This window comes from Maylandia zebra, linkage group LG2 (genome assembly GCF_041146795.1).
Source record: "Maylandia zebra isolate NMK-2024a linkage group LG2, Mzebra_GT3a, whole genome shotgun sequence".
NCBI lineage: Eukaryota > Metazoa > Chordata > Actinopteri > Cichliformes > Cichlidae > Maylandia > Maylandia zebra.
Window position 1 is genome coordinate 41597520 of NC_135168.1, and position 20759 is coordinate 41618278.

The 20759-nt window shown below is 40.5% G+C and overlaps 2 protein-coding genes across 6 annotated transcripts in view; one reads left to right on the top strand and one right to left on the bottom strand.

The window, feature by feature from the left end:
• Positions 1 to 5315: 5315 nt before the first annotated feature.
• On the top strand, positions 5316 to 9547 carry tlx3a (T cell leukemia homeobox 3a). The gene is made up of 3 exons (XM_004545438.4): positions 5316 to 6002; positions 7024 to 7261; positions 7887 to 9547. Exons 1-3 carry the CDS (start codon positions 5576 to 5578, stop codon positions 8068 to 8070), a joined length of 849 nt encoding a protein of 282 aa, XP_004545495.1. The 5' UTR covers positions 5316 to 5575; the 3' UTR covers positions 8071 to 9547.
• A 281-nt stretch (positions 9548 to 9828) lies between these two features.
• Positions 9829 to 20759, bottom strand: part of kcnip1a (Kv channel interacting protein 1 a) — a 49878-nt gene continuing 38947 nt past the window's right edge. For all 5 annotated transcript variants that reach the window (XM_076874083.1, XM_076874073.1, XM_004545439.6 and 2 more), the window contains 7 exons: positions 14124 to 14248; positions 13073 to 13142; positions 12829 to 12899; positions 12607 to 12714; positions 12423 to 12527; positions 11372 to 11434; positions 9829 to 10938 (listed from right to left, as the gene is read on the bottom strand). In XM_076874083.1, coding sequence (XP_076730198.1) covers positions 10891 to 10938; positions 11372 to 11434; positions 12423 to 12527; positions 12607 to 12714; positions 12829 to 12899; positions 13073 to 13142; positions 14124 to 14248 — 590 coding nt within the window. In that variant the 3' untranslated portion in view covers positions 9829 to 10890. The remainder of the gene's footprint in view (positions 10939 to 11371; positions 11435 to 12422; positions 12528 to 12606; positions 12715 to 12828; positions 12900 to 13072; positions 13143 to 14123; positions 14249 to 20759) is intronic.

The window sequence follows — 20759 nt, forward strand, 5'->3', positions numbered from 1 at the left end:
TGCACAACTTCTGCGGCCTCTGCAATATTCTCATTTCACGTTGGATCAAAACTCAAATTTTTAGACTCATTCAGCAGGGAAACGCTGTATATATCTGAGTGTGTGTGTCTAATCGGTCACACTACGCCTAGGGCAAGACAGGTGGGGCTGGTGGCATGAGGCTGGTGTCCCCCCCACCCCACCCCCAGCCCCCACCCTGAGGGGCCAGAAGGCCCAGCAAAGCAGGGTGCTGGAGTAGCTGCCTCTGCCAGGTACCAGAGCTCTATGGCTGGTGGCAGCTGGTCCTCTGTCCCTCCCTCCTCTGCTCCCCTGCATGAGTGCCCCGCGGGCAGGCAACAGGAGGGGTGAGGAGGTCAAGAGGCATGAGAGAACGGGTGGAACAGCGGCGACATGCAGCATAATCGGCTTTTATGAAGTGGAGAGAACACAGACAGAGGGAGACGGGAAACACTGCACTGACACAATGCAGCTGACTACAAGCAGTAATGAATTAACACATTAGTGCCACGACCAGGGGCGTTCAAGAGCACTCAGCTGCTCTTAAGCACAAGCCCACCCTGGCACGCTCTCTCTCAGACATGCACACATAAATCAGTCATTATAGATAAAAAAAAAAAAAACCCACACACTCACTTATTAATTGCATCAGTCATTTTGTCAATGGCAGATCCCTTTGAAAGCTATTGAGTGTGATGAGAGACTTAAAAGCAGGGAAACTTTTACTTAGCCTTCAGCTCACATCTAACAGGTCAACTTCCAAACGTACAGCTAGATACACACGCACACACGCGCACACAAAGAAAAGAGTATACTTTGAGAATCCTCTTGTTCAAACTCAAGCCATGTGTCCAATTATCATCAGCCCCCCGGACTAATGCCTTAACTCTTTCTCTCACATCTAAGTCTTAGCCATCCACCCATCCATCCTGGGTTTTTTTTGCTCTTGTCCATCCCTAAAATCCATGTCTGTGCGGTTACTTACTTCCCTTTCTCACTCTTTTCCTCCCCCTCCCTCCGACTCTCCCTCCCTGACTTTTAACCAGCGTGAAGAGGCAGCCATGCATTCAACCATCAGACAGGCTAACATGGTCTACACACACACACACACACACACACACACACACACACACACACACACACACACACACACACACACACACACACACACACACACACAAAACCAAAGCACATTGTTTTTTGAGTTTAGCAAAAAAATGCAACATTCACTGAAACAAATACCATCCCTATACATAAATAAATAAATAAATAATAAACTTGTGTCTTATCTAAACACAGGAAGATCTACCACTACGTTTTTAAAATCAGCCCCTACAACATTTAAAAGGCAAAAGGTGTGCTATCATCTGTCTTTTAGGGAAATATAAAATAGATTCCCTCCAATAAAATGAACCTTTTGGGATTATAACCTTCATATTTGGTCATTAAAACCCTTTAATATCTACCAGGCCATATAACTGACATTTACGGTGACATTTTACATGGTTTATCTGCTTTTTAAGTGTCTTGCAGATAAGAGTGTCCACACAGGAGCACAGAGCAGTGTTCCTGTGACAGCCCAGGGATGAGGATGGTCCTGTCTGTGTCCCTGATGGGGGATCCCATTGCTCTCTTCTCATCCAACAATCCCACTGAGCATGTCAATATGAAACACTATCTCCCCCCACACTGGGGCCATGCAATCCCCCCCCCCCACCCCACCCCCCCACCCCCGTTACAGACAAGACGGGCTTATGCTGCATCTGTGAGGGGGGGACTCATGGCGTGGGTATGGAGAAAAGTGTAAATTAGACTAAATCAAGTCTCCCAACAGTAAAACACATTTTCACTATATTGCGCTCAATGTAAGCGTGATTTACTACACGACTTCTGGTGTATGTGCGCAGAGGAGAAAAAAAAGCGGGCCGTAAAGCTTTGTTTACCCAACTTTAGAAAAATCCACAGCCTTGTAAATGTTGTCAGATGGCCAATGCCAGTGTCTTTCAGCTTAATACCACCTATATTAAATAGTTTAAATATTTCATAAGGGCGGTTTTTAGAGCGAGGGAGGGGAAATCGTTAGCTGCGGTAAAGTTTCATTAACTGGTCCCCATTTCGCTGCGAGGCAAACTCATCTCCTCTTATTGTAATAAAACAATCTCTCTCTTTCTCTGGGTTCTGCTCTCCACTCATCTCCCTCTCTCTCTCCCTCTCGCCTCTCTCCTTCTCTTTTACATCATAATAATACACTACATCCCCTTTAAATGCACTATTACTTACCGCTGCCTTTTCATATTGTAACATCACGGGCACTTTAGCGACAATATAAAAGCGTGTCATTCATTATTCAGAAGCAGCCGGCCTCGTCCCCCTTTTAAAAAGTCAGGCGCGCTGCTGAAATTGATAACGGCGAAGAGACGCGCAATAAAAACGCAGCCCCCGGGTACCGAGCTGCAGCCCAGACCCCCGATTATGCAGATCAAGTGGTAATTTCTCAAACAAATCGCACTCTTTCACTCTTTTGTTGTCGTTTCTTTTTGGACTTTTGGAATCAGGGTGTCAGCTTTATATTGCCTGTGGAAAAAAAACGAGGATTGATGTGCATCTTAATTGTACCGGCGGTAGGTTTTTCCGAAACAGTGCCTAAATATTTTGGTCTAAACGAGATCACCTTAAGGCTGCTTTTGAAATGGACCCTCAGCATCTTTTTTTAAACTTATATTTTTTTTTCTTGCTGTATCCACGACCCAATGAAAAAGTCCGGCACTTTTTTTTATCCAGCATTCACGCGATCAATGAATTTACAAACCTGGCAGAATGCAAGCTGGGGTTTCTCCTGGGCTGTTTTTGGACAACCCGTGCCATCGTGGAATCCCGGAAGGTCAGGGATAACGTGTCATAATCAATCATAATCACTGGATTACACCAGATTACTAACACCCAGCATCTGCAACGAGTGCTCCGTGCGGACTGGTGGGACTACATTCACTCTGTGCAGGAGTCAGGATAAATACAATAATTATTCATTTTCTTGAAACAGCTATTCAGCAGTTATTGCCATGTAGGTGTGACTCATCCTATCAAAAAAAAAGTGTCCGTGCAATTAAAAGAAGCTGAATGTGTGTTGTGTTCTGTTCACAACTCCGTCATAAGGGAATAATCTTTGCAAATGTCATCAAGAGAAGAAACATAAAAATGTCTGAAATGATGACAGCTATAACAGACCAATTCTCCCCCATCAAAAGCCACCGGTGAGCTCACATATGGCAGGGCGAACCAGCCAACACTCTGTCCATATTGCCAAACAATCACCCCGGGCCTTGTCCCATCGCATATTGCTTCATAAGACTTTATTGTAAAGGGCGAGATATGGGTTCTTTAAAAAAACAAAACACACACACACACACACATATATGTGTGTATATATATATATATATATATATATATATATATATATATATATATATATATATATATATATATATATATATATATATATATATATATATATATATATGCTCCTTTTTTGCATTTGATTTTGTATCACAAGCTGGAATTTAACTATTTTAATGTATTTAATCCGAAGATTTTCCCAGGTCTTAAAGTGGACTACAAAATATGAATTGAGTCGTTTCTTAAATAATTATTGATGATTTAAAAACAGCAATAGACTGACGATAGTAGCAAAAATTGCGCACGAAAACACAAGAAAACAACAGAATCCATATAATGTTAAATAAAGTGTTTAAATAAATTAATTCGGCAATTAAAGCGCAGCAGTTCCAAACCAATCACGGATTAAATACATGAACAAAAGCCAACGAATATAAACCACCTTGTCAATAAATGAGTATGTTGGGTAGCTACTAGTTTGTTAAAGTCCTGTAATGTGATAGCCTAAAAAGCCACCTGCCGCATCCCAACCCCACGCACATTTGTCTGTCCGTGAGACAAGTTAGTGAAAATGTGATTACCCGGTCACTTTGGGCGCCTGTTACATTGAATCTGAGCGGTTAGCAGCTTCCAGAGTCCGGACACTTTATCTGAAGTAGCCCGTGGCTTTCCCTTGTCAGGTCATTTAATGTGGCACTGGCTACCAGGAACAAATAAGGCCGTGTATTGCTTTGCCAAGCTCAATAGGTGCTGGTGATTCTGCCAACGTTCAATAAGGCTGCTGTCGTTTTTTTGTTTTAAAGAGCTACATGATGGGTGTCATGTCATGAATTGGATGTGCGTAATTACGCACTGGAGTGCTATTATCATGGATTTGGGGTGTTTATTTGCCTCTCGTAAGCTGATATTACTTCCCACATTTAATAGAAACGTTCAACCAGAGCATGAAGTAAATGTTTAGAAATTATTTGTAAGTAACGTCACACCTAAACATCCAGAAAATGTGATCACACTCTCTCTGTACTCGGCAATAATGTGGTAAGATTAAATTTTTAAGTGTGACACTTCACGGACACCGAATTTCGTTTTACTGGTTTAAATTTAAAAGTCCGACATTTTACCCACCTGACAGAGTACAAAGGAATATTAAAAAATGCAAATTGTAACAACTAACTCTTTGTATTTGATTATATGGTGCGGACGAAGTGAAGGATTTAAATATAAACTGGGAATGTATCTTCTTCCTTTTTGGTGAGTTCTTTATAAGGTGAAGAATATTTGTAGGGGATTATATCACCAAGTTTTTTTTCTAACAGCTTTCAGCCAGTTTTCGTGTGAACTTATTATTCTTGCACATTCCACATGTGTCAAGAAATGACAGCAGCAGTATGAGGACAAATGATTCGCACTTTGCGTCTAGCCTGAAAAGTGGAAACGGGCAGAATTTTCAGTTCGTCAGACTTCAGGGTATGCAAAAAGTTTTTCCTTTATTTACTACAAAACTTGAAAAAAGTGATTTTTCAGGATGTATTTCTGGATACGAGCAGAACATTGACAGGTAAATGACAAAACGTTATTTGGTTGAAATGCTCAAATCCATCGCCAAACAGCAGAGAACATTGGTCCTTCCCCCCGGGTCCGATTTTTTCGATATTCCATTTACATTTTCATAGAGTTATTGCTTGCTCCCTGCTCTCTATTAGAATTACAAGAAACGCCAAATGAAATACTGACTCACTCAGACAACATCAAGATGCCATATCTTACCATATATATAACACGCTGACGCCCGTGGTTATGTGAAATCTTGATTATTGTGCCAAATCGTTGGCCTACCCCCACTGACATTCAATCAGTCATTCCAGTGCCAGCCAATGAAAGGTGGAGAGGGATGGAGGAGGACGGAGCTGCTAGACGGAGCGTTTTGATGCGCTGAGAGGAGGACAGAACGTCACATCTCGCCAAACGCCCATCAAACTTTCACCACAGCCTGTAGAGAGGACCCAGTCCTCTGAAAGAGGCCTGTTAGAGACAACCGGGACGCGCTGGACTCTGGGTTTACGGCTGGATAGCGATGGCGACACTTCTGATGATGAGTTTTGGTACAGTTTGACCTCACAGCGAACAACGCCTAAAACCCCCCATCTGCTTCAGTTTTCTTGCCCTTTTTGCGACCGAGCGAGGAATGGAGCAAGCACCAAGCGCGCCGAGCCCTCCTCCAAAACCGGCCCATCACGAGCCCATAAGCTTCGGCATCGACCAGATTCTGGGAGCCGGTACTGAGCCAGAAAACGCGCGCACGGCGGGAAGACAAAGTGGATCAGATTTAAGTAACGGAGACGGTTATTACAGTTTGGGAAGCCCGACTGGGGCCAACGCGCCCTCATATACCGCGCTCTCGATCTCCCTCTCCGGTGTAATGCCTCCGGTGGAGGCTTCAGGTTCATACGGAGAGAGCAGGAGTCTGGGCAGCCGGGGAGTCATTCGCGTCCCAGCCCACAGACCAGTGACAGCCCCGGGACCCCCGGCCCCCGTGCAAAGCGCTGTTCCTGGCTTTGGAGGTCTGTGCTTCCCTTGGATAGGGAACAGGTTTGCCAAGGACAGAATATCAGGTAGGCCAGCTGTTAGAACTAATGACTTCCCCTCGTTAATATTTTATAATGTTTAAAACGGTAGTAAGTGCTGCTCAGCCATTACAAAAACCAGCACCTCTGCCAAATATCTGTAGAACTCTAAAGCCTATTTAATTTATTTGCCCGTTATTTATCTAAAAAGGCGTAAATATATAGAACATTGTGCAAGTTGTTGTTTTAAAAAAATACTAGAATGCACTACATTTACAGACTGTCATTAAACGTCATCATCCGCTTTGTTCAATTGGCTTCAGTTGTAGAACTTGAATGTTTAATTTCTGCGTCACGTTTTTGCGAAAAACAAGCCCAGTGCATTAACACAGTTAAACCAAACAACCTGGCGTTGTTGCAGTTTTCTAATAAACATGAAAGTAACTCAAATAAATGCATTAATTTATGGAATTAAAGATAACTATAAATAAGCTGATTATTGGACTATGGAGTGATTTATCTCATAAATTTCAAGGAAACTGAAGCACAATTATGTAAAATAATAAAAGCTATAACCAGTTCTCTGTATTTATAAGGGTGTGTGAAGAGGATTTGAAACGTTTTTATTACACAAATAGTCCTGTGGCCTATTTTATTGAAGATTAATGGAAGCTTTTATGACCACAGGCCTGATATAATACATGTATTATATATAGTTGTAAATATACAGACACACAATTCCATGGTGATAGACCAAAATGCTTGTTGTTGCTCTTGTTCTAATTACCAGTGCCACGAATATCTAAAGTTCACACAACTTCAAGAAGAAATATTTACTCGCTATTTATTATTGCTTTGTTTCAAGATTTGCTCAGATTTAACTTGCTTAATAAATATAATATAAATCACCATATTTCACATATGCACCGCATAAACAGGGCACTGTTGTCGCACAGGGCAGATTTCTGTGATATTTGGCCTTGGATCTCCACACAGAAATCGTCTGTCTGCTGCTGTATAAAATCTCACCTCATATTTATCGCTGTCTCCCCGTCTCTCCTTCCTGCAGCGGCTCTGGTGCCATTTGCCGTTACGCGGAGAATAGGGCACCCGTACCAGAACCGGACGCCTCCTAAACGGAAAAAGCCGCGCACCTCCTTTTCAAGAGTTCAAATATGTGAGTTAGAAAAGCGTTTCCATCGACAGAAGTACCTGGCCAGCGCCGAGCGGGCAGCTCTGGCAAAGAGTCTCAAGATGACAGACGCGCAAGTCAAAACCTGGTTTCAGAACCGCAGGACCAAGTGGAGGTTGGTATGAAATGTCATGATAACGTGTCAAAAATGATGCCCCTATAGGAACTTAAAAAAAAATTCCAGGAAAAATCGTTGACTTCTTTATTAGACGCTGAAAACACAAACTTTCCACTTTCCAAGTGACATCTTCCTGTTAACGGACTCAGTCGCAAAAGAAAACGAATACATAAATGTGACTATACATTTACAGAAAATATTTAAATTTTAGCTTAGTGTAGTATGTTTAGTATGTGGAAATAATTTTAAAGTTTAAATACTTTAAATTCCGACCAAATTAAATTGAAAAACTTCTAAAAAAATAAACAAATAAGTGAAACTAATTAAATTAAATAATAACAAGGAAGGGTTTTGTATTGTTTGATTAATAAGCCCTTAATTCACCTTTCAGATTCCCAAAATATTTTTACTGAGTTCATTTTTATGCTTCGAACAGATCTATTGCATCGCCATCCTTTTTCCTAACAAGGCACAGCTGCTGTTTTCATCTTGCAAATAGCAATCTTCCGACTTCAAGACTTTCTGTCGCTCTCCTTTAATCGTACACAGCCTTTTTAAAATTATTGAACCAAAATAATGTTTCATTTCTCTCTTTTTTTTTTCTTTTTTTCTTTTTTTTAAGGAGGCAGACAGCCGAGGAGAGGGAGGCGGAGCGTCAGCAGGCCAATCGCCTCATCCTGCAGCTGCAGCAGTCCGCCCTCCAGAAGTCCCTCAGCGAATCAGCGGTATCAGATCCACTGTGCGCCCATAACTCCTCCCTGTATGCGCTGCAGAACCTTCAACCCTGGGCCGAGGAAAGGGAGTAGAGACCAGACACCAAGCGGTAATCACTGAGCATCCTCTAACAGCCCTGCGAGGATACTTTAATTAAATTAGACCTACATGAGGACAGTAGGACTTACTGTGATCCTTACTGTGGAGGGGGGGGAAAAAGTGTGACCAGAAAAAAAACAAAAACGGAAGAACCCGATTGAGTGGTTGTGAAAGTGGACCTGAAGTCGTGGTGAGTCCTGAAGCAGAAACTTTATTGGACAAAATGTTGCAGCTCTGTACTTGGAAACACCAGGACTACACAAATTCAAAGGATACGAAAAAAGACTTACCACCATAAAAAATTCTCGCCACCATGTGATTGTCCTCTTGCGCTCGTACTTATAAGAGGAGACATGATGGAGGTAATTAATTCTCCACATTGAGATGCAAGAATCAGTGTTTTGTAAAGGTGTGGTTTCTCAGTGCGACCATCGCCTTAGTCTACCCTACTTAGTGGACTTGATTACAGCTGGCTCTGTTATTACCTTTTTTTTTTCTTTTTTCTTTTTAAATTTTAGTGGGAGGATAATCATCTAGGCCTGCACTCCAGCAGCTACACAACAAAGTGCACGGGTTGGAATGTGTTTATGAGAAAGGCCAGATCTCTTTGTGTTTTTATCAAAGTACAAAACAAGAATGTCTGCTCAAAACAACGAAGATAAAATCGACTTCCTCTTTAATTCTTAATTGTTCTGGTGTTTAAACCTTCATTTATAGATGTACTCACTCTGACGAGACTACAGCGCACCATCACAGTCACCTGTAAGGCGCTCCAACAAAATTGTAACAACAGTGTTACATTATGGACAGAAAAGAAAAGCTATTTTAAGGAGTAATAAACAGAAAATAGATGCTTGGATTTGGTGGTGCGAAGTGAGGAAAATAGGAAACAAGCTGTAAGTTGGGGAATAAAAGGAGTGATGCATGTTCAGTGATGGTGAAGTTTGGGGTTTTTTTTCCTAACGCACATTATCATGCTTTATTTGTGGGCCGTGTTCTTTGAAACGGAGGCACAAATGTACAAGTCCTTTTGTACTTACGTTGTATATGGGTACAGTATAAAATGTTGTTGTGACCCTTTTGCTCATGTGCTTATTTAAAGGTTTTACCATATAATAAGGTGTAAAACAGAAAAACCGTATGGAGCAACATGGTGGGGGGGAAAAAGCAGACGTTACTTGATTTTATTTCTTGAAAAGTTTATTGATAAATATAATGATTTTTTACAGTATTTCAATACACACATTATTTCATTCTGACTGTTTTAAGTGTGTCTGTCTGTTTGCCTGTCTATCCGTCCGTCTATGTGAAAGTATGTCTGGGGTTTGTTTGTTTTTGCTTTTTTAAATCACTATATTGGTAGCACAGTGAGTAGGCATGACAGTAAACCATTTATAAATGTATTTTTGCACTACTCAGTCTTCAAAAACGATGGCTCTTATTTGAAACATGGCTTCCATTCCTCCATAATCAGTGAAAAGGTCTTTACTTTCATCTTCTGTCTTATTCTCTGAGCTTTGTCCTCCTCTGCAATCTTCCCTTCAACATCTCTCCCTCACAGTGAAGTTTTGGTAGCTCTGAGTTGACGTTTTCAACAGACAGAGTTAAAGACAAACCTCGCCTCTCGTGCAAAAACACAGTCAGCTCATTTGAAGATGAAGCTACATGCTAGAATAAATGAGACTTTAATATTCAGGGAAATGGGACCGTCACACCGGGACACCACACACACAAACATGTGCACATCCTCGTATTGCTCTCCATCTGCATGCCGGGAAACCTCTAAATGGGCTCTTTATTTAACACCGAGTGGCAGGTAGAATAATTATAGGGTTATATCCAATCTGACAGAAGGACAGACAGGTAGTCAGAGACACACAGACAGACACCAGTGATTCAAGACACTGAGAAGAATCCACAGACACAACAGTTAAATATCTACAGTCGAGTCATTACAACATTCAAACACCGACCGACGATACTGGAACACACATTAGGAGTTAAGGAGGCCTCTGAGGACTGTTGCAAGCTGTCACAAGACCTAAGAATGTCACAAGCTGGGACACATTCACACGTTCAGCTCTGCAAACCTTTAGAGGCCTATGTTTGATTTTATGTCTAAAACTGGCCGAGCTGGCTCGGTGAGATGCTGCACACAGACCGGGCATCCCAAACGTAACCATTTAGCAAGATGTTGTGTATATTGCCACCGAGTTTTATGACACATATTCATTTATTACACTGTAGGAATCTCTTGTGCATGCTTCACAATATTGCTCATGTTCTTTGTATTGACACAGAAATTTGTAATGCTCTTATTTAAGATTCTATTGAGCAAAGTGTGGGTTTGGATGCTCTCTCTGCTAAGTTGCATTCAGGAATTTAAGTCCTTGCATTGTAACAATTTTACATAATTCAGAAAGGCCTTCAACCAAATGCGAGAGGGGCAGTATTTACATAGTGGCACTAAGTGCGCACCATCCAAGATGACACTGACAACAGCAACAAACGAGGGAGGGAGGTGGAGATGAGAGAAGTGGTCACAGAAAGGTCAACTTTGTCTAAAGGAGGCTTTCCAAAACCAGTGAAGGTTTATCGCCTTAGATTTCTTACAGTAGGATGCCTTCCAGAAGGTTTTGTGGAAAACAGTCACACCCAAATTGACAAGCTTCTTGTCTGCCTTCTCTCACAAGTTAGGCTGTTCCTTTTGCTTGCAGATTCTTATTCATCACTCCTTCTCCTCCTTCTTTTTCCTGTTGTTCGTTTCTCTTCTCACACTCTGTGCTTCGTCTGCTGCACCATCTCCCTCGTGTCTAGATGACATTTTCAAAGAGCTGGAGGGACCTCATAATGTTTTCATCCTGTGCAAAGATGAAGGAGAATTAAGAAGTGGTGACTGTGAGAAAAGAAAGTCGGCCAACAATCACCATTTAATTCGTTTTACTGGCCACTAGGGGGCAGTAAAGGTCCATAAATTTTTAATGATCTCTGCAGATAAATACTGATGGAAAACTGTACTAACAGCCATAATTAATAGCGTGTACAGTGAGACTTGCAAAATCTAAGAGGCCTTCGGTAAATAATAATAAATAGTTAGCAAAACTGTTGTGACTGTGGTGGTCTTTTGTGCAGACATGCTGACATTTCGGAGAGCAAATGCACTAATAACATTAGCAACAGCACTGTAGTCAGCCATCATGTTTTCCATTATATGCAAATCCTGCATTAGTTAAACTATTCTCAGTGGAAGAAGCCTTTAGACTGAGTTGAAGGAAAAAGCAAACAAGCCAGTACCTCTTGACAAGAAAGGATGAATTCATCAAGAGTCACCACACCGTCTCGGTTTTTGTCCATTTTCTGCAGATGGAAGAATACGTGATATTTAAAGCTACAAACACATTTAGTAAATCGGCCTATTTAAATCAATAGTTGAATCAGCGAGCTGCAAGTTACAGAAAATTTAGCTGGCTTAGACAGAAGCTTGTTGCTACCAGACAAGACAGGCACCAGGTCAGTGGGAGCCCCAAAGGACTGACATACTACAGTTTGCAATTACAGTTGGAGAGACCTGACCTCCCTAAGTGACCCCCACCTGTATCCACTCACTCCAGCTGCAGCTGATTTTCATAAAATAAATGCTGCTTGTTTAGCCTTGTCTACAGGGAGGAGACAGTTGATGAATTTTATAAACGTCACATTATCCAATTTATTTACTTTGACATTTAAAATCAGTTAACTCAGCTAGCTGAGCCGCTCAGTGTGTCCAGCTCTGCTGATATGACCATGTCAAGTGGATAGTGGATTTTTTGTGTCAGATTAGTTCTATAATAATATACGGAGCAAATTTGAATTTTTACCCCTACATACTATAAAATTACCATTGGACTTGGAAACACCTTCATGTTCTACCAGAAGAGCTCGGACAGGTGACTGTGGAGATGGATGTATGAACATCTCTGCTTACAGTGCTTCCCCCACAGTCTAAGCAGAGTAGACAGGGATACGTTGCAGAAACTGGATGGCTGGCTTGATGGATGCATATTCAATGAGGTTGAGATTCGGTCATTGTATATTTTGGGTGGATGTTGCAGCCAACAGTAATGGGTCATTTATTTTCTACTGTAGCGACTTTTGGATAAGTAAAGTAGGCAGTGCTAAGCTGATGTTGTCGGTTTCATTGAATATACAGCTGAAAACTCATCTTTTTAAACTTGCTTTTAGTTGATTTTTATTTTTATGTTTTAGCTTCTGTGAAGCACTTTGTGACTTTTATCTTGAAAGGAGCTATATAAATCAAAATTTACTTTACTTTTACTTTATAAATAAAGGAAGCAGATAATGGTACCTGAAAGAAGGCATCCACATGCTGTTTGGGTGCGTCATTTTTCAAAACAGGGTATGTGTACTTCCCCATCATGTCATAGATTGCTCTGACGATGTCTGTCATCTCCTGTGAAACAGAACACAGACACCATGAGTTATGATGAATACAACCTGACATGTGGAAAAAAGAAGAAGTTAAGACAAACCTCTTTGTTTATGTATCCATCTCTGTTGATATCATAGAGGTTAAAGGTCCACTGTAGCTTCTCGGTGACAGAACCTCTCAGCAGGATGGACAGAGCTGTTACAAAGTCCTGATGGAGAACGAAGCAGATATAGAATGACAAACTGAATAAGGGAGGCGTATGGTAGGTGAGTATCAAAGAGCTGAGATGTATTGAGTGGAAATGAGTTAGTATAAAGCAAACCTCAAACTTTATGGATCCTGTGTGTCCTGTGTCAAATGCATTGAACAGGTAGTGCGCGTAGGTGCTGGCATCTGCAGGAGAAGAAGAAAAAAGTTGCTAATACACTGGCAGGAAAATGTGCAGAGACAAAGACGAACATAAATGCAAACATCACAGCACACACACACACACACACACACACACACACACACACACACACACACACACACACACACACACACACACACACACACACACACTTCACCTCCATGTGGGAAGAACTGGGAGTATATTTGCTTGAAGGTGTCTTCATTTACGACACCACTTGGACACTCCTGGAATGAGAGAGGGACAAAAGGACAAAGTTTAAGGGCAATGTGAAAACTGAACAAGCACAAACGAAGTAAACAGAGTACACAGGAGGGTGTAACAGTGGAGAAATACAAAAGCCGATAAGGCACGGAGATTGGATAAATCCAGACTTGATGATGATTGGTCATCAAAAAGCCATATTAAAGTTGCTTAAAATGATTACAGTCTAATTCCTGACAATCACCAAAGGTACATCTAATTACAGTTTCTGACTATCACAGCAGGGTGTCTCTTATGAGACTATTTTTGATAAAGAGCTTTAAGCTAAAGAATGCAACCTCAATATAAAATATACTTTACGACAAAAATCTGTGAAAGTAGTAAAGAACAAAAAAACCCCAAAACAGAGTATATCTGCATTAAAATGGTAGTGTTACAATTAATGTAACAGTGTTGTGTACTTTGAATCCGGGCTTTGGCAAACATTGGCTCAGTATTAAAGAAGAGATTATATATTCTCCGAGATTTAGGCAAACCAGGTTATTGCACAGGCGTGCATGTAGCACCGCAGAGGATTTTTTTGTAAATCAGAGAAAGAAAAAAAAGGTCTGCATGTCCAATATAATGATGGATGCTCATAATGATCTCCACACTAATTTGTAGCTATTTAGGTAGGTCAGCTCAGTAAAACCCATAGAGTGTATTTAAAGGTAGATGTTATGATATACCTATCTCCCTCTACTTGCTGCTTGCAGTACAGGTTAAAAGCACCACCTCTGCTATCATCCGTGTATATAAGCCAATACAAAGTTTAAAAAAAATTAAAAACTACATAAATACAAATCATTCAAATGTCTTTTGCTACTGGGTGTTTTTCTTTGATTTAAAGAGATGTTTTTATTGTTTATGCCCTCATACTCAAGTTACAGACAGTTAAGCGGGAGGAAAGTCGTGATGAAAAAACTGGAGGTGAAGTGTTGCAGTGCACTTTTACAGTCACTTACATTCTTGAAGCCCCTGTAGAGCACTTGGAGCTCTCTTTTACTGAAGTTGGTTTGAGCTTCTAGCTGGTCGAGGCCCTCCGGTCGATGGCAAACCATTGTCATCTCCAAGTCATCATCAGCTTTGTCTAAAGGGGAAAAATATAGGGGAAAAAAATCAGTATTAAAGAGTAAAAGGATAGATGTAGACAGGAAGGGAGTGACTGTTCAGATGAAGAGAAAAGGACAACATTAGCTCAGTGAAGTCATATGTATGCACCGGGTTTGAACAATGTTGTTGTCTTTCTGAAAAGCAGAATGATACACACTGTGACCAAAAAGGCGAAGGAGAGGAGAGGATGAAAGATGGAGGTGCAGAGAGGTAAAGGTCAGTTTCGCAGCTCTACGCTGCTCCTCTTACTGGCCCTATCATTAACAACTCATTACTGTCCTCGCTGGAGGGGAGGTTGAAAGAGGACACACCACTGACTCTGACTTAACACACACACACACACACACACACACACACACACACACACACACACACACACACACACACACACACACACACACACACACACACACGGTGGTTATAGGTGAACACAACAATATAAAATTAAGACATTTTCTCTCGCCCTCTTTTAGAGACACTCATTTACACATTTAAACCAGTGAACAATTTCCCCCCAAAGCAATCTACAATGTAATAATTATGCATAGTGTTATAACTGTGCATAATTTAATAGAAGTAGTAATAAAAATTCTGAATATGATAAAATGGTCATGGTGCCCCCGTTATGTTATCAGCCCACTGAATGACTGTTATCAGTAGGCGGCCTCCTCCACAAACTTCCAGGCTCAGTAGGAAGTTATCACCACATTTACTGGCAATCGTGCCGACTTGCTGAACAGAAAATAACAGGTGTGGAGTTTTTTTTATTTATTATTATTATTTTTTTAATGCAAAAAGATAATACAGGGAAAAAAAGCTTGGGTTAAGCTTGTAAAATGGCCCATACTTCACTGTTTCCATAACTTTCTGCAGTACAACTAGCATTAAAATGCACAGCTTACCAGATGGTGAGTCATGCTGTGTTCACATTATTCCATACCAGTTTTTTAAAACATGCATATATGAAGAATATCAGCCAATATACACTCACCAGCGACACAGTTAGGCACCCTTATTCATCTGCTTGGTAACGCAAGTATCCGCCATTTAAACAGACCTCAGTGCATTTACATTCCAACCAAATTATACAGAACAGCATCTCTGAACTCACAACACTCTGGCATTACACAACTGTTGGTGGTGTAATGTCGTAGGGGATACTTTCTCTGCACTAATTGGGCTCCTCATTATCAACAGAGCATTGTTTAAACTCCACCTGAGTATTTCTGCTAACCATGTCCATCTGTTTATCTGACCTTTATGACCAGGATAACACATACTGTCTCAGAGCTCAAATCATCTCAAATTGGTTAGCTGATATGAAAATGAGTTCACTGTAATCAAATGGCATTCATATTCACTGGATCTCAATTTAACAGAGCGCCTTTGGGATGTGGTGGAACAGGAGATTCACATCTGCAGCCGATAAACCTGCAGAAAGAAACTATGTGATGCCACCACCTCAATATTAATAAAAAAAATCTCTGAGGAATGTTTCCAGCACCCTTCTGAATCTGCGGCTAGAAGAATTAAGGCGGTGCTGAAAGCAAGAGGGAGTCCAACCAAGTACTACCAAGGTGTACCTAATGAAGTGTATCCCTAACAATCTGTATCGACATTGGCCACAAGAATCCAGCCAGGCTCTAATTAAAGCTGAAAAGGGCCATGGAGTGGCGTGATAAGATTCCAGCAGTAGACACTATTAAAATTAGCAAATGGCAGAAATAAATAAAAAAAAAGATGTTGCTTTTGTTGAAATAATGAGTTGCTGAGTTTAATGAAGGCTGATGCCTTAATGTCTGACTAAGCAGCATAAGAAAAAGATCCCATTAAAAGCTGAGAAAATCCTCAGAAATGTTTGTTCTTTTCATTTATCCTCGTGAAATTAAGGCTGAAAAAAAGGTGAATGGTCCTATTAGTAGAAGCTGTTATGCACTTCCCTGTGTTTGCATCAGTTAAGAAGATCTATGAGAGATTGTAATCACCCAGTTTGTTTTTCATAGAAAATTATGGACCATTTCCCCTTTTAGCACACTAGTCATTATCCCTATCAAAGTCACTATTGTGCCGGCTGCTGTCCAGACGAAAATTTAGCTGAATGTGTTTTGAACAGTATCAGGCACAGTGACAGTGTCCAGCACAGGCACAAAGCTAAATCTTTTGAATGGTTCCCATTTAGCTTTAATTGGTGTCACGGGGTGCAAGGTTCACTCTGTCCTTGGCAGTTCACATTTTGAAACATTAACAGTTTTGAAATGAGACATTTTTATCTGTGTGACAAAACCATTAGTGGTTTGTAAAGCTTCATTACACCAGTCCCTCTTCAGTTCTATTCTCCCAGTGAATGACGGGTACTGAGATGGCATTTCACTGAGCAAGGCAAAGACTGCTTTATCTCACTGCTAAATTAAGCCTGAACTTTTCAGATTTCAGATTCAGTATTCAGAACTTCACACAAAAAACCTAAAGTTTGCCATCGTAGCTTGAATCAGCAGGTTTGAATTCTACAATCAAATACGATATACTGACTCTTTGGCCTGCTGACTCACACGTTTGTCAAATGTGGCTGTGGAGATGCTTTGAAACGGTGAGAACAGTCTCATGTGCAATGATATTATCTAACGTTGCACATGTCAATTTAAAGTATAAAAGTCACAATAAAAAAATCAAAATAATTTATTACGCAATTCAGTAAGTGCTTGCTGAATTGTGGTCTCACATTTTGTACTTTATGGGAGCAGTATGACTTTATGACTTTGTATAACTTATAATGTTGAGTTGTAGTCTCTTTATATAGCTCCTTACCCCTCCTCCCTCAACGTGTTCAACGCACACAAACACAGCTACCTGCAAACACACACACATGCACACACGGTCACACATCACTTGAAGGTCATTTTCATCCCAGCAGATCAGACATTGTCAGCGTCACACCGGGGTACTGAGGTGTAGGTTTTGAGGTTCAGGCTCACACACACAGACACACAACCACACACACACACACACAATCGTGTGAATTCATCTGATAGGCCTCTAATGCCTAATCATACCAGCACAGTCACCATTACACTCCAAGCAAAATAACGACCAGACACGACGTCTGTATTATAGTAGTATCATATATAATCACAAAGGGCTCCATTATAGAGAGATTGTATGTTTTAGCATACATAGCATGTGTAAACACGTATATCAACTATACTAAGGTCTTAAAAGAGAGGGTGTCTGATTCTGTGCAGAGCTGGAAAAGCCCTTTAGGCAGAATCTGTGATTCATGGACCTTAATATCAATATATCTAAGGTAAGTAAATTTAAAGAACAAATACCTCACAGGTGAGATGGGGAAGCATTAGTTAACATTCATACACCTTTAAAGAGTAAAATTTTCCCAGAGACTAAAAGTTCCACTGATCATCAGAGAGAAAATCTCCCTTGTGGTCTTCATTGATTAAAATCATCTCAGTTTCTTCATTTCATTTCATTATGAAACAAAGTAAAACCAAATGTAGGGAAATTTTGTAATATATCCAGCACTATGGCATTAATATCCATTTTAAAATATGCAAACGTCAAATTAACAACTCAGACTACAAAGTTCTGGAATGAATCCCAACACCAGTGGCATTGTTAACATATAGAGATTTTCTTAAATCTTTGGTTTTTATTGAGCTGTGGCTGTATGAGGCTCTGTTTTCTTTATAGTACATGACAGATGATGTTTCTGTACTGCAGCAGAATTATTATAAGTGGGAAAAGCAATGCATGTGCATGAGTCAACTGCAGATTCGCATCATTAAAATGAGCAGGAGAAATATATATATGCACGCACAAGTCCTCTACAGCAGTTCCCTGCTATGAGTAGTTAATGACAGAAGTTCAGAATTCATGTGGGTAAGAGTGCAAATCTGACAACAGAACAGCCAGCAGCAGTTTGCATTTATTAACTGCTTATTTTTTTATTTATCCCTGTTTTTGTTTTTTTTGCGTCTTGAGAAAAACTATAACATTCGCTTTGCTGGTTGACAGCCCAACAGCAGTGGAAACACTCTGACTTTGTTGGTTGACTTAAAGGTGGATGATAGTATAATGACTCACCCTCCACAGTGATGACTCCCAGCAGGTGCAGCATTTTGACGGCCCCACAGCACAGCAGAATGATGGCTATAGTATGTAAACTGTTCTCGCTCTGCTCTTCTCTATCCATTCTGATTATTTTCTTCTTTTCTTTGGACTCGCTGTTTATCCTGAAGCTTTCTGTCTTCAACTTTTCCCGTACTTCCTTAGCCCCTTCTGGTTTTTATTCCTTAAGATGCTTAACTTTGCACAATAAGGAAAAATTGAACTCCAAACTTTCAAACACTGGTGGTGGTTTTTCACTACAATTCTAAACAAAGTTGGCTTTTAAACTCTTTCCTGCTCTCTCTCTCGTGATTATAAACTTTCCATCTATCTTGCTTCCTCCCACAGTGAAATCAGCACTCACCTGCCTCTCTCTGTCTCTGTCTTTTTATCCCCCCTTCTCTCTCCTCCCTGGGGCATCTTCCTCTCTTATCCTGACCTTCGCTCTATCCCACACACCCTCTCTCTCCCCACAGAGCCCCACTCCCCCCTGTATTACAGTCGGTGTCCTTCACTCTTTGGGGCTTTACAGTGAGCACACTGTAACAATGATAAACTCACCTTACACCGTACCGCCATATGTGTTTGTTTTGTGACTGTGTACAAGTTCATGAACAGATCAGGACTTGATTAATGGCTCCCATTAAGACACACAGTCAGCTTCAAACAACAGACGGCCTAATTCACCACAAAGTGACTTTTCTAAACATACCTTTCATATACCGTACTCTATAATATAAACAGCACTTTGTATAAATCAGTACCTATGAATACAGGCACTGAGAGAACATCTATTCTAATTTGCCCTGTGGGCTTTATAAAAATTGCAGCAAGCCTGAATAACAAGAGTATTGGGAACTATAAGAACTGCTATAAACTTTGTGGACCACCAGGGGGTAGCAAAACCTAACACAGAGAACAGTACCATGATTGCTAAAAATGTGATGCACATTTTAATGTTTAGCTTTCTCATAGAATATCAGTGCAGTGACCAATTTGATAAGCTGAACAAAGATTTTTGCTCAAATGCGATTTATTTTAATGCATCCACACAATCAAAATCACAGTGAAAAAAAGACTAAATTGTAAATTCTGTGCTCTTAACAAGATGGCACTCATTTAAAGTCTTTATGTGTATGCAAAGAGAAGCTTCACTAGCCAACTGAGCTGAAGTACAGCCGCTGACTTGCAGACTGCAGGGGGCTCTGCCGTATCAAGAGGTTTCCCACAGAGTTGTCGATTGCAGGTTTGCTTTATTTACTGTTGTGAAATTACAGTAGCAGTGCTGGGGAAAATTTAATTTAGCGGCAAGAGTAGAATTTAATCCAATTTGTCAGACATTTGCTCATTAGTATAAATGATTAAGTGTAGTTTAAGTTGTGTTCATTAGCTGTCTTCACTGGGATTTCTGTTGGGATATTATACACAGGTACAGCGAAACAACAAACACCCTGCAACACATGTTACACACCAGAATAACAAGCTGACACCAGATTATTAGTGGAAAGTTGAGAAGGCGTTTATTTTATAGCAGACAGAATACTAAACAGATTTGAATCTGCTGCAGGTTCTTTCCCCCGCCCTTTAAGCCAAGTTTCAGTGACCAGATTTAGAATATCTCCTCTCTATGGCACTGCGCAGATGCAAGAGCATAGAAGAAAAACCTCAGAACAAAATGGACAAACAGAGCAGTCTATAGCTTGACTCACAGGGACTACTAATACTACACTGACCTCATTATTCTAAATTTTTGCCATGATTATAACAGCATAAATATGACAGAGGATAAAGAAATGCAAAAAGGGTCTACTTTAAAGGTATAGTGTGTAAAATATTACCACTAGATGTCAGTAGATTGTAGCAAACTGAAATCTGTTTTCTCATTTGTAGTGAGTGTAGGCTTTTATTCCGCTGTTTACCTCATCTGTCAATACATCTATTTAATCTGCAGGAGGCTATATAAACTTTGAAAGGGGTCGACGAGTCAGTAAAACTCAGTTCTTCTCAATGACAGCGATGCTGAGGTGAGTTTTTGAGGATATTGTGAAGTTTTCTGTCAGTAAGCACTGTTGCATTTGGTGTTAGCTGCAGTTAGCCTATATTAGCCCCTGTTAGCTGCTGTTTGCTAGCATTAGTGAAACTTTCTTTGAAGTGGCTCTAACAGTGTTGGACTTGGACATTAAGTGAATAAACTCTCATACAATGTGAGGAAGTAATCAAACTGTTTATCAGAAGGAAAGTGTGATTTTTAGGACACTAGAACCCAACATTAGCTGGCATTATTTTAGCTTACAAGGAGCTGTTTTTGATATTTAGCTTGCTTGTTATCAGAGAGGGTGAAATGTCTAATCTGCTGACAATAAATAATT

Excerpts from the sequence above, each read along its gene's own strand:
- tlx3a (XM_004545438.4), top strand. The coding sequence starts at position 5,576 with ATGGAGCAAGCACCAAGCGCGCCGAGCCCTCCTCCAAAACCGGCCCAT. Across the intron at positions 6,003-7,023 it reads TGCCAAGGACAGAATATCAG|CGGCTCTGGTGCCATTTGCC; the intron begins GTAGGCCAGCTG and ends TCCTTCCTGCAG. Across the intron at positions 7,262-7,886 it reads AACCGCAGGACCAAGTGGAG|GAGGCAGACAGCCGAGGAGA; the intron begins GTTGGTATGAAA and ends CTTTTTTTTAAG.